Source organism: Eimeria necatrix, genomic scaffold (assembly GCF_000499385.1).
Source record: "Eimeria necatrix Houghton genomic scaffold, Enh_scaff271, whole genome shotgun sequence".
NCBI classification, from domain to species: Eukaryota; Apicomplexa; class Conoidasida; order Eucoccidiorida; family Eimeriidae; genus Eimeria; species Eimeria necatrix.
In genome coordinates, this window is record NW_013653270.1 from 1 (window position 1) to 12,500 (window position 12,500).

The window sequence follows — 12,500 nt, forward strand, 5'->3', positions numbered from 1 at the left end:
GTGCTGCTGCTGCTGCTGCTGCTGCTGCTGCTGCTGCTGCTGCTGCTGCTGCTGCTGCTGTGCTGCTGCTGCTGCTGCTGCTGCTGCTGCTGTGCTGCTGCTGCTGCTGCTGCTGCAGGCGGCTGACGTACCTGGGCTGCGGGAAGTTCGTGGTGAACGGGCAGCAGCAGCAAAAGCGGAAGGTGGGGCTGCTGGCCGGCGGCAGCGGCATCACTCCTTGCTTCCAAGTGCTGCAGCAAGTGCTGCAGAATAACAACGACCCCACCCAACTCTTTCTCCTCTACGCCAACAAAACACAAGATGACATCCTCCTCAGAGACGGTCCGCCTCCTCCTGCTGCTGCTGCTGCTGCTGCTGCGGTGCTGCTGCTGCTGCTGCTGCGGTTGTGGTGGTGCTGCTGCTGCGGTGGTGCTGCTGCTGCTGCGGTGGTGCTGCTGCTGCTGCTGCGGTGGTGGTGCTGCTGCTGCTGCTGCTGCGGTGGTGGTGGTGCTGCTGCTGCTGTGTTGCTGCTGCTGTTGCGCTGCTGCTGCTGCTGCGCTGCTGCTGCTGCTGCTGCTGCGCTGCTGCTGCTGCTGCTGGAGAGGGCTGCGTTGGTTGGGCGTGGTGCGGCACCGCGAGTGCGTGCTTCCGTGCTTCTCACGCCGCCGCTGCTGCTGCTGCTGCTGCTGCTGCTGCTGCTGCTGCTGCTGCTGCTGCAGAGCTGGAGGAGATGGAGAACCAGTACCCGGACCGGCTGTCTGTGTGGTACACTGTAGATACACCGCCAGCAGCATGGAAGTACTCTGTGGGGTTTATTACAAAAGAAATGCTGCAGCAAAAGCTGCCAGCAGCAGCAGCAGACACAATAGTGCTTTGCTGCGGGCCCAGGCCCATGCTGGAGAAGGCCTGCATTCCCAATTTGCTGCAGCTGGGCTTCGACAGCAAAGACATTTTCTGCTTCTAGTCCTGCTGCAGCAGCAGCTGCAGCAGCAGCAGCAGCAGCAGGGCTGCTGCAGCAGCAGCAGCAGCAGGGCTGCTGCTGCCAAAGGCGCTGCGCGAGGGGCGCTGCTGCAGCAGCAGCAGCGCCTCTGCAGCAGCAGCAGCAGCAAGCGCTGCTGCTGCTCCTATAGTTCAGGTATAAACTGCCTTTAGTTTGCTGCAGATCCGCAGCACAGAGAGCTGCGTGCATTTCAATGTGGCAGCAGCAGCAGCAGCAGCAGCAACGGCTGCTGCTGCTGCTGCCCAGGCAAAGATTTTAGACTGCTGCAGCAGCAACGCTGCAGCAACCAGGTTTCCACGCGAAGAGATTTGCTGCAGCCCCAGCTGCAGCAGCAGCAGACACAATGGATTTTACAGCAGCAGCAGTTCAGCAGCAGCAGCTGCTGCTGCTGCTGCTTTGAACTCTTCGTGCAAATTTTTAAGGGCTTTCGCCGTTGTGTTCTGCTGCTGCAGCAGCAGCAACTGCTGAAGCAACCCTGGCAGCAGCAGCAACAGAAGCAAAGTTTGCTGCTGCTGCTGCTGCTGCTGCTAAGACTCACACTATGCCAAAGATTCCGTCGTGCAGCAGCAGCTGCTGCTGATGCTGCAGAAGCAGCAGCTGCGGGCGAATGACGAGCAGCGGCGGGAACCTATTTGTTTGCTTCTGCTGCTGCTGCTGCTGCTGCTGCTGCTGCTGCTGCTGCTGCTGGTAGCCGTATTTGCGGAAAAGTGGCAGCAGCAAACTCCAGAGCTCCTCCCCAATGACTAGTCGCACTCCGCTGCGCTCTACGTGCTGCTGCTGCTGCGGCTCTTGCTGCTGCTGCTGCTGCGGCTCTTGCTGCTGCTGCTGCTGCTGCTGCGATTCTTGCTGCTGCTGCTGCGGTTCTCGCTGCTGCTGCTGCGGTTCTTGGTGCTGCTGCTGCGGTTCTTGGTGCTGCTGCTGCTGCGGTTCTTGGTGCTGCTGCTGCTGCGGTTCTTGGTGCTGCTGCTGCTGCGGTTCTTGCTGCTGCTGCTGCTGCGGTTCTTGCTGCTGCTGCTGCTGCGGTTCTTGCTGCTGCTGCTGCTGCTGTGGCGGCAGCAGCAAACGTCCTATAACCACCGCCCCTGTCTCTGTGGGGCCCACAAATAGCTGCTGCGGCAGCAGCAGCCCGCATTTGTGGCGGTAGCTTTGTGCTGCCAGCTCAACAGCCACCAAGTCGCTGCTGCTGCTGCTGCTGCTGCTGCTGCTGCTGCTGCTGTTGCTGCTGCTGCTGCTGCTGCCCATGCTAGAGTTGGTCGTCTCGTCGGGCAGTGAGTCCTGCGAGTCTTGCTGCTGCTGCTGCTGCTGCTCGCTGAGCGCTGCAGAGGCAGCTAGCTGGTCAGAGCCTGCAGCAGCAGCAGCAGCAGCAGCAGCAGCAGCAGCAACTGCAGCAACTGGGGACGGGAGGAACAATGAGGCAATGCCTTTCGGGATGCCGTCAATCAGAGGATGGTGCTTCTGCGAAAGAGCGCTGCTGCTGCTGCTGCTGATGCTGCTGCTGCTGCTGCTGCTGCTGCGACAAGCTGCTGCGGTTGCTGCTGCTGCGTCTCGCTGCCGCTGCAGCAGCAGCTGCAGAAACTGCACCTCCAGTGCTGCGCTGCTGCGAGCAGCAGCAACAGCGCAGCGGAAGCGGACACAGAGCTGCGCAGCAGCAGACCGGGCCCTCTTGCTGCTGCTGCTGCTGCTGCTGCTGCTGCTGCTGCTGCCATTCTGATGCTGCCGCTGCTGCTCTAGCCAACGCAGAGACGCGAGACCTGCAGTGTCTTCTCCCGCTTCTGCTGCTGCTGCTGCTGCTGCTGCGTGTGCTGCTGCTGCTTGGGCAGCAAAAGTCTCGTATATGTCGGACAACTCGGAGCTGCAGCAGCAACAGCAGCAAACGCAGCAGCAGCAGCAGCAGCAGCAGCAGCAGCAGCAATATCCGTCTTCTTCTCTAGAGTGCACTTTGGGCTGCTTTGGCTGCATGTGCTTCCCAAATATTACCTGTGTCTTCTACTTCGGCAGCAGCAGCAGCAGCGGAAGCAGCAGCAAGAGCAGCAGCAGCTGTTGCTGCTGCTGCTGCAGCAAAAGCAGCGCCCACTTACCTCCTCCGCTTCTTTGAGGGAACAGCCACAATTGTGTCTTCGCTGAGTCGCGGCAGACGCTGCTGCTGCTGCTGCTGCTGCTGCTGCTGCTGCTGCTCCACCTGCTGCTGCTGCTCCTGCTGCTGCTGTGCTGCTGCAGCAGCTAGCAGCGACACTGTGCGCCTCGACCCTCGGCACTGGCGACCCCACAGATGTTCAAGCCAGCTGCTGCTGCTGCTGCTGCTGCTGCTGCTGGTGCTGTTGGTGCTGCTGCTAGTGCTGTTGCTGCTGCTGTTGTTGCTGCTGCTGTTGTCACTGCTGGTGGTACTGTCGCTGCTGCGGTTGCCGCTGCTGCTGCTGCTGCTGCTGCTGCTTTCTTCATTTCCAGCAGAATTGCGGTGCTGCTGCGACAGATCTTTCTGCTGCTCAGGCACTGCTGCTGCTGCTGCTGCTGCTGCTGTTATTCCTGTTGCTGTTGCTGCTGCTGCTGCTGCGGCTGGTTCTGTCTGAGAGTCAGCTGCTGCCACAGATGCCACGCCACCAGCTGCTACACACGGTGACACAGCAGCAGCAGCAGCAGCAGCAGCAGCAGCAACAGCAGCAGCAGCAGCAGGGCTGTCAAAGATGGCCTCGGGGAGGGTATAAGCAGCAGCACCTGCAGCAGGCTCCGCAGCAGCATCAGCACCTGCTGCTGCTGCTGCTGCTGCGTCTTCAACCCCGACCCGCTGCTGCTGCTCCTCCGGTGTGCCATTCTTATTGTTGTTGCTGCTGCTGCTGCCGCTGCTGCTGCCTCCGTTGCTGCTGCTGCTGCTGCTGCTGCTGCTGCTGCTGCTGCTACGAGCGCGGCATTGAGAAGGCCCTGCTGCTGCCTCGCGATGCAGTTGTGTCTCTCTTCGCTGCGAAAACCACTGTGAGTGCTGCTTCTGCTGCTGCTGCTGTTGCTGCTGCTGCTGCTGCTGCTGCTTTCTGGGCAGAAGGGGCTGTAAGCTGTTGGTGGTGCTGCTGCTGCTGCTCGTTTTGCTGCTGGTGCTGCTGCTGCTGCGAAGAAGGCGCGGCGGCACTGCGAGGCTGCTGCTGCTGCGTGTCAGACGAGCTGCTGCTGCTGCTGTTGCTGTTGGGGCTGCCGCTGCTGCTGCATCTAGGCGGCGCAGTGCAGAAGTGCTGCTGCCTCTGTTGTTTCTGCTGCTGCTGCTGCTGCTGCTGCTGTTGCTGCTGCTGCTGCTACTTAAACTGGTGCTTGTTGGACTCGAATGGCAGGAGTAAACGAGCCGAGTAGGCATACTGCTGCTTGTGCCCTTGCTGTTGCTGCTGCTGCCCATCCTGCAGCTGTTGCTGTTGCTGCTGCTGCTGCTGCTGCTGCTGCTGCTGCCGCCACCGATGTTGCTGCTGCTATCGGGAGGCTTCTGCCCCTGAGTTGCGTGCAGCGCAACAGCACAAGCTTTTGCTACGTAGCTGCATTTTTGCTGCTGCAGCAGCTGATGATGCTGCACTTGTTGCTGTTGTTGTTGTTGCTGCTGCTGCTGCTGCTGCTGCTCGCGTTGCTGCTGCAGTAGGCGGCTGCTACGAATCGCAATAGATGGCAGCCGCCGCTTCCGAGAAGCAAGGGTTTGCATCTCCGCCCATTATCAAGTGCAGCAGCAGCAGCAGCAGCTGCTGCTGCTGCTGCTGCTGCAGCTTTGTTTGCTGTTGCTGCTGCTGCTGCTGTCTCGACCAGTCTCGACTGTCTGCAGCTCCTCTCGTCTTCCTGCCCGTGCTGCTGCTGCTGGGGGTTGAGCAGCTGCAGCGCCCGAAGCTGCAGCAGCAGCAGCAGCAGCAGCAGCAGCCCCGGGGGGTCTCAGAGCGTGTTGCTGAAGGCGCGCTGCTTTCTTCCGCTTTTTTCCAGTTTATAAATGACATAAAAGACAAAACAAAAACAAATATGCAAAATTTCATATTTTTAATGAATTAAATCAGCAGCAGAGCAGCAAAATGCTCCAAACAGCAGCAGCAGCTGGCGGCTGCGCGGCTGCCCACTGATGGGGCCCCCTGGGGGCCCCCGGGGGGCCCCCGGGGGCCCCCTGGGGGCCCCTGAAGCGCAACAGAACAGCATTGGAGGGTACAAATGGGAAATGGAATTGAAATATGATTAAAATGATATATTTTGTTCTCATTCGAGACATTCTGGCTCTTGGGGATGCAGAGCTGCTGCTGCTGGCCTGGGGGCCCCCGTGGTAGCTGCCGCAGCGCAAAGGGTCTTCTTATTTTGTCTTCCAGTCTTTGAAATATAAATAAAATGCCATTTAATTGACTCCAGCGGCAGCTTTACAGATGGAGGGGCCCCACAGCAGCAGCAGCAGCAGCAGCAGCAGCAGCAGCTATGCCCCATTCCTTCTTAGCCGCCACACCCCTTACCTCCAAGCTGCTGCTGAGGGGCCCCCATGGCATCTGGGGGCCCCTGCGAGGCCCTGCTGCTGCTTGCTGCGCCTTGGGGGCCCCAGAAGGTAGGCAGCAGCGGCCTGTTACTGCAGCAGCAGCAGCAGCAGCAGCAGCTGCTGCTGCTGCTGCTGCTGCACCATCTGCTGCACACAACTGCGAAAAAAGCCTCTTTTTGGGGGCCCCTCGCTCTTGTCTAAGAAGCTGCTGCCTGCGGGGTGCCCGAGGCAGACTCTATGCTTCGGCTGCCGCTGAACTGCAGCAGCAGCAGCAGCAGCAGCAGCAGCAGCAGCAGCAGCAGCAGCAGCAGCTGGCGGAGCAGCAGCAACTGGACACTGGGGCATCTTTCGAGTTTTCCTGGGAGACAGAGCCGGAAGAGGAATTTCTAATAGAGGCAGGAGATAGCAGCAGCAGCAGCAGCAGCAGCAGCAGCACCGACAGCAGCAGCTTCACCCAAAGCCTTTTTGTCCCGCAAGAGGACTTCCAGCAGCAGCAGCAGCAGCAAGCCGCTCTGCAGCGCAGCGCAGACAGTGCTGCCGTTGCTGCTGACGGGGAAGCAGCAGCAGCAGCAGCAACAGCAGCAGCAGCAGCAGCAACAGCAGCAGCAGCAGCAGCAGCAGCGCGGCGTCGGGTGTTTTTGCTGCTGCGCGAGCACGCGCCTGCGGAGGTGTTGGCAGAGTTTCCTGCTGAAGTGCTTGCAGCAGCAGCAGCAGCAGCAGCAGCAGCAGGAAGGCCCGCAGGCAAGGCCTTCAAGCAGCTGGGGGCCCTTCAGGGGGCCCTCGTGCTGCAGTCGAGAAGCAGCAGCAGCAGCAGCAGCAGCAGCAGCAGCAGCAGCAGCAGCAGCCTCACTGTGCAGACACTTGCGGTGGCAGCTGAGGCCTTCCGTACTGTACGTACACCACAGAATGTTGCTGCTCCTGCCTATGCTGCTTTGCTGCTGCTGCTGCTGCTGCTGCTGCTATTGCTGCAGCTTGAGCTTTTGCGTGCGTTTCCTTTTGCTGCTGCTGCTGCTGCTGCTGCTGGTTCTCGGGTTCATCTGTATCTGTTCCTTAAAACAAAGTTCGATATTTCCATTCTGTGCTGCTGCTGCTGCTGTTGCATCTGCTGCCTTTTGCTGCTGCTGCTGCTGCTGCTGCTGCTGCTGCTGTTTGCTGCAGCTGCGCATACCCTGCGGGGACTTGTTAGTTTGCAACGTTCCGAATATTGCTGCTGCTGCTGAAGCAGCACTGCAGCAGATCAGCGGGACAGGTGGCTCAGCAGCAGCAGCAGCAGCAGCAGCAGCAGCAGCAGCAGCGGAGGTCGCACCTGCAGCACCTGCACCTGCAGCAGCAGCAGCAGCAGCAGCAGCAGCAGCAGCAGCTTGCAAGTGGGCGCTGCCGCTGCTGGAGGCCTTCACTGCTGCTCGGATATCTCACCAGCAAACGCGCAGTTTGCTGCTGCAGCTGCTGCTGCTGCAGCAGGTGCTGCAGCAGCTGCAGCTGCCCCAGCTGGCCTCCCTAGCAGTTTGTGCTGCTGCGGGGCCCCTCCTGGGGGGCCCCCAGGGGCCCCCCACCTTTTCCATGTTGACCCCTTTAGCTGCAAGAGTCTCCGAGTTTCTTGATTTGCTGCCTGAGGTCCTCAGCAGCAGCAGCAGCAGCAGCAGCAGCAGCAGCAGCAGCAGCAGCAGCAGCAGTGCTGCTGCTGCTGCTGCGAGCCTGCCGAACTACGGGACTCTCCTGGGGCCTCTTCCTGGCCGCAGCGCTGCCTTCCTAGTGTCCGCCTTCAGCTGCACTGAGCAGCAGCAGCAGCAGCAGCAGCAGCAGCAGCAACAGCAGCAGCAGCAGCAGCAGCAGCAGCAGTTTCTCCAGCTTAGGAACCGTTTGCTGCTGGAGCTGCTGCCTCTTTGCTTCTCCAAAATGACTGCCTGGGAGTTGGCTGTGACAGCAGAGGCCCTCAGCAAGATTCACATGCAAATCAGCAGCAGCAGCAGCAGCAGAAGCAGCAGCAGCAGCAGCAGCAGCAGCAGGAGCAGCAGCAGCAGTACGTGCTGCAGTATGGCACGCTCAGCCTCCACGGAGCCAGAGGGTGCTGCTGCTGCTGCTGCTGCTGCTGCTGCTGCTGCTGCTGCTCAGCAGCGACGAACGCAACAGCAGCAGCAGCAGCAACAGCAGCAGCAGCTGCTGCAGCAGCAGCAACAGCAGCAGCAGCAACGGCATCAGCTGCAGCAGCAGCCGCAGCAGCTGGAGCTGCTGCAAGTGCGGGATTTGCTGCTGCGCGTCGGAGCTGCTGCTGCTGCTCGGCTGCAGCAGTTCAGCATCACAGTGAGCATCTTCTTTTTAATTTTAATTTTAATTTAATTTTAATTTAATTTTAATTTAATTATAATTATTAATTATAATTATTAATTATAATTATTAATTATAATTATATTTGCAATTATAATTATTTTTTATTTATAATTTTAATTATTTTTGATTTGCTGCAGCTGCAGGTCTTAGCCTTTCCTTGGCTTTTTTTATTTTTCTCTTTTTGCTTTTTTGTTTTTTAAATTTACTTTTATTTCTTTGTCTTTTTGATTTGCTGCTGTCACTCTTTCCTTTTGGTTTGCTGCTGCTGCTGCTGCTGCTGCTGCTGCTGCTGCTGCTGCTCAGACGCTCACTGCATTGCTGCAGGCGCTGCAGTGCTGCAGCAGCAGCAGAAGCAGCAGCAGAAACAGCAAAGGTCTTATCAGCAGCAGCAGCAACGGAACCAGCAGCAGCAGCAGCAGCAGCGAGAGCAGCAGCAGCAGCAGCAGCGAGAGCAGCAGCAGCAGCAGCAGCAGCAAAGATGTGGCCGCGGCTTTACTCTGCGGAGTCGCAGTCCATCTCCCGCGGCTGCTGCAGTCTGCTGCTGCTGCTGCTGCTGTGTCGCTGCTGCTGGCTCTTTCTCGGTTTGCTGCTGTGTCTCCTTTTGTCTCTTTTTGCTTCTTTTCTTTTTGGCAGCAAAAACAAATCCTTTTCTCCCCGCAGCAAACGCAGGCAAGCCCAAACCCTAAACCCTAAACCCTAAACCCTAAACCCTAAATCGCAAACCCTTAGTCCCAAACCCTAAAACCCAAACCCTATACCCCAAACCCTAAACCCTAAACCCTAAGCCCTGGGGAATTGAGTTCTGCGATCTCTCAGAACCCTAATTCAGCCATAAGCCATGATGGAAACCCTAAACCCTAAACCCTAAACCCTAAACCCTAAACTGGGGGCTGCAGCCTAGGCGAATCTCCTGAAGCAGAAACAACAGAGCAGCAGGAACCAGCTGCTGAAACCCTGCAACCGCCACTGCCGCTGCTGCTGCTGCTGCTGCTGCTGCTGCTGCTGCTGCTGCTGCTGCTGCTTGTTGGCGTCTCAGGTGCTGCTGCGGGCGCTGCTGCTGCAAGGCCACCTGCTGGGGGAGTTGGCTTTGGAGTGCCTGCGCAGTTTGCTGCTGCAGCAAGTGTCTCCTCATTTGCTGCTGCAGCAAGGGTCTCCTCATTTGCTGCTGCAGCAAGGGTCTCCTCATTTGCTGCTGCAGCAAGGGTCTTCTCATTTGCTGCTGTCTCCTTTTTGCTTCTTGTCTCTGGCGGAGGGCATTTGCTGCTGCCGGCCGGACGCCATCCAGGTGTACGTACACCTCATCCAGCGCTGGCAGCAGCTGCAGCAGCAGCTGCAGCAGCTGCAGCAGCAGCAGAAGCAGCTGTTGCTGCAGCAGCAGCTGCAGCAGATACAGACTCAAACCATACGCTTTGCTGCTGCGCTGCTGCTGCATGCGGCTCCCCACCAACTGCAGCAGCTCTTGCAGCTTCCAGCAACGCAGCAGCTTCTCAGCGAGGCCCTTCAAACAGCAGCAGCAGCAGCAGCAGCAGCAGCAGCAGAGAGTGGCGCGCAGGGCGTGGCTGTGGACTCTGCAGCAGCAGCAGCAGCAGCAGCAGCAGCAGCGCTGGGCCTCCCGAGTGCTGCTCTGGAGAGCTTTCCGGCAAAAGGAGCAACAGCAGCAGCGCCACAGGAGTCAGCAGCAGCAGCAGCAGCAGCGCCACAGGAGTCAGCAGCAGCAGCAGCAGCAGCAGCAGCTGCTGCTGCTGCTACACCTCAAGACACGCTGCTGCGGATCGCGGCTGCAGTAGCGTGCGCGTGGCTTGCAAAGTCCGTGGCTGCTGGCAGCAGCAGCAGCGGCAGCAGCAGCAGCAGCAACAGCAACAGCAGCAGAGCGACCATGGGAGAAGCAGCTGCTTTTCCTGAAGCCTTCGTGGGTACGCTGCTGCTGCTGCTGCTGCTGCTGCCTTTGTAGCTTTGCTGCTCGCGTGTTCTGCTGCTGCAGCTTGCGGCAGTGCGGAGCCCGCAACTGCTGCTGCTACTGCTGCTGCTGCTGCTGCTGCTGCTGCTGCTGCTGCAGGCCTAGTGCTAGCTGGCTTAAAGGGGACGCAGTGGAGGCACAGAGGGGACTCGCGTTTGCTGCAGCAGGTGCTGCTGCTTGCTGCTGACGAGGGTTTCTGGGGCTCTGCTGCAGCAGCAAATAATCCGACACACAAAGCTGCTGCTGCTGCTGCTGCTAAGTGGGAGGAAAACACGCCGATTTCCACTGTGACAAACAGCAGCAGCAGCAGCAGCAGCAGCAGCAACAGCAGCAACAGCAGCTGCCTCCACTGCAGCACAGAAGACAGCTGGGGCGCTTGCTGGGCAGTTTGTGAGAGGCCGCGGGCGCCGTGCGGCAGCTGCAGCAGCAGCAGCAGCAGCAGCGGCAGCAGCAGCAGCAGGGAAGAGCTCCAAGCGCTTCTGCTGCTGCTGAAGGATCTGCTCTTCTCGCAGCGGTCCACAGCCGCCAAGACTCATTTACAGCCAGCAGCAGCAGCAGCAGCAGCAGAAGCACCAACGGCACCCGAAACAGCAGCAGCAGCAGCAGCAGTAGCTGCTGCTGCTGCTGCTGCTGCTGCTGCGGATGCACTTCTCAGCTCTGCTTCCTTTGTTAAGGATTCGACAGGAATGGAAGGTTTGTGCGTTTCTGTTCCTTTGGATTTCGGGTGTATAGGCAGCTGCAGCAGCACAACTGGCAGCAGCGGCAGCAGCAGCAGCACCGGCAGCAACAGCAGCAGTGACAGCAGCAGCAGCAGCAGCAGCAGCAGCAAATCGGAAGCAAAGAACCGCTTCTCCACTTCGACTTACCTTCCGCAGCCAGCTGACAAAGCAGGAGCTGTAGCAGCAGCAGCAGCAGCAGCAGCAGGACGAAAAGCAGCAGCAGCAGAAGCAGCAGCAGCAGCAGCAGCAGCAGCAGAAACAAATGTTTTGTTTGTGCTGCTGGAGGAGAAACACTGCCTTTCAGCTGTAAAGCACATTGCGGACCTCCAGCTCCCTCCCGGTGACTGTCAGCAGCAGCAGCACAACAGCAGCAGCAGCAGCAGCAGCAGCAACAGCAGCAGCAGCAGCAGCAGCAGCAATCGTCTGCTGCAGCGCTACCTGCAGGACGTTGCGCCGCGTCCCCCGGCGCTGCTGCTGCTGCAGCCTCAGCAGCAAGACAGTAAGTTTTCTGAGTGGCAGTTTGAATCGGTTTTAAGGACTGCTGCTGCTGCTGCTGCTGCTGCTGCTGCTGTAGCAGCAACAACGACAGCAGCAACAGCAACAGCAGCAGCAGCAGCGTGTCTTGTGTGTCTTTCAGTTTTAATGCATCTTCCTGCTGCTGCTGCCACCGCTTTGGCCTTTTTGCAAAAACAAACAAAACCCAAACAAGCCCAAGTGGTGCTCGTGCAGCAGCAGCAGTGGTAAGCAGCAGCAGCAGCAGCAGCAGCAGCAGCAGCAGCAGCAGCAGCAGCAGCAGCAGCAGGTAATTTAGAGAAAAAAGAGATAAATGAATCAAATAAAATGGTCAATTTGCTGCCGATAAATTGAGGTGTATGTACAGGTCGGGACTCGGAAGAAACAGCAGACTGCAGCAGCTGCAGCAGCTGGTGGAGGCCTTACCTGCAGCAGCAGCAGCAGCAGCAGCAACTGCTGCTGCTGCTGCTGCTGCTGCAGAGCCTGCTGCTGCCTGACTTGGGCCCGCGCGTGACCTGCTGCAGCTGAAAGCGAGTTAAGACATGAGGGAGTAAAAGGAAATAAAAGAAATAAATAAAAAGAAATAAAATAAAAATAAATAAATAAATAAATACAAAGAAATGAAAAGAAATAAAAAATGAAAAAGACACACGGCCGCTAGGCTTGCTGCTGCTGCTGCTGCTGCTGCTGCTGCTGCTGTACCTACGCCGCGCCCAGGAGGCAGTGCAGCAAGAGGCAAAGCAAAAGCGCAAGCCGTGCTGCTGCAGCAGCTGCTGCTGCTGCAGCTGCTGCTGCTGCTGCAGCTGCTGCTGCTGCAGCTGCTGCTGCTGCTGCTAAGTTGGCAGCAGCAGCAGCAGCATATCCTGAAGTGGCCCGGGCACCAGCAGCATCTTACCAGCAGCAGCAGCAGCAGCAGTAGCAGCAGCAGCAGCAAGTGGTTCTTGCGGTAGCCACTTTAAACTGCTTCTCTCTCTTTCTTTTCTCTTGTCAAACCAAAACCCCAAACCCTAAACCCTAAACCCTCAGGCGGTTTTTCTCTTCTAAAAAGCCACAAAGATGCACAAAGGCAGCAGCATAAACTATCAGCAGCAAAACGAGACACCTGAACGAGTGCAGCAGCAGCAGCAGCAGCAGCAGCAGCAGCAGCAGCAGCAAAAGACAAAAAGAATTAAAATAATTAATTAGACTTTTATTAAGAAAGTCTCTGCTGCGCCATTCGCGCTGAAAGAGAACAAACACCTAACGGCTCCGCAGGCTCGAAGGGATTCGTGCTGCTGCTGCTGCTGCTGCTGCTGCTGCTGCTGCTGCTGTTGCTGCTGCTGCTGTTTCTGGGTGAAGGAGCGAAAGGATTTGTCTCCGCTACAGGCGGAGCGGCAGAAAGAGGAGAACTGCTGCTGCTGCTGCTGCTGCTGCTGCTGCTGTTGCTGCTGCTGCTGCTGGCAGTTGGGGTCTGCTGCTGCTGCTTCACGTTGAAATTTGCTGCTGATGCTGCACTGCTTGCTGCAAATGCTGCAGCAGCAGAAATTGCGCCTCTGC

General features: G+C 58.3%; 4 protein-coding genes across 4 annotated transcripts in view; 1 reads left to right on the forward strand and 3 right to left on the reverse strand.

Moving 5' to 3' along the window:
* On the reverse strand, positions 1–773 carry ENH_00037090 (hypothetical protein; the record flags this gene model as incomplete). Its single annotated transcript, XM_013580510.1, has 1 exon — positions 1–773. A coding segment is annotated over one exon (773 nt), but the record flags the coding sequence as incomplete, so codon positions are not given.
* Positions 774–1,513: 740 nt separating this feature from the next.
* Positions 1,514–4,649, reverse strand: ENH_00037100 (hypothetical protein, conserved; the record flags this gene model as incomplete). Its single annotated transcript, XM_013580511.1, has 2 exons — positions 1,514–2,831; positions 3,058–4,649. 2 exons carry the CDS (start codon positions 4,647–4,649, stop codon positions 1,514–1,516), a joined length of 2,910 nt encoding a protein of 969 aa, XP_013435965.1.
* A 743-nt stretch (positions 4,650–5,392) lies between these two features.
* On the forward strand, positions 5,393–11,461 carry ENH_00037110 (hypothetical protein, conserved; the record flags this gene model as incomplete). The annotated part of the gene is made up of 6 exons (XM_013580512.1): positions 5,393–6,337; positions 6,606–7,748; positions 8,079–8,285; positions 8,812–9,688; positions 9,832–11,191; positions 11,332–11,461. The coding sequence occupies 6 exons, from the start codon at positions 5,393–5,395 to the stop codon at positions 11,459–11,461; spliced, it is 4,662 nt and encodes a 1,553-aa protein (XP_013435966.1).
* A 684-nt stretch (positions 11,462–12,145) lies between these two features.
* Positions 12,146–12,500, reverse strand: part of ENH_00037120 (hypothetical protein, conserved) — a gene marked incomplete at both ends in the record, with an annotated part of 5,289 nt that continues 4,934 nt past the window's right edge. Inside the window, one exon of the mRNA XM_013580513.1 lies at positions 12,146–12,500. This exon is cut by the window's right edge and continues 64 nt beyond it. Coding sequence (XP_013435967.1) covers positions 12,146–12,500 — 355 coding nt within the window.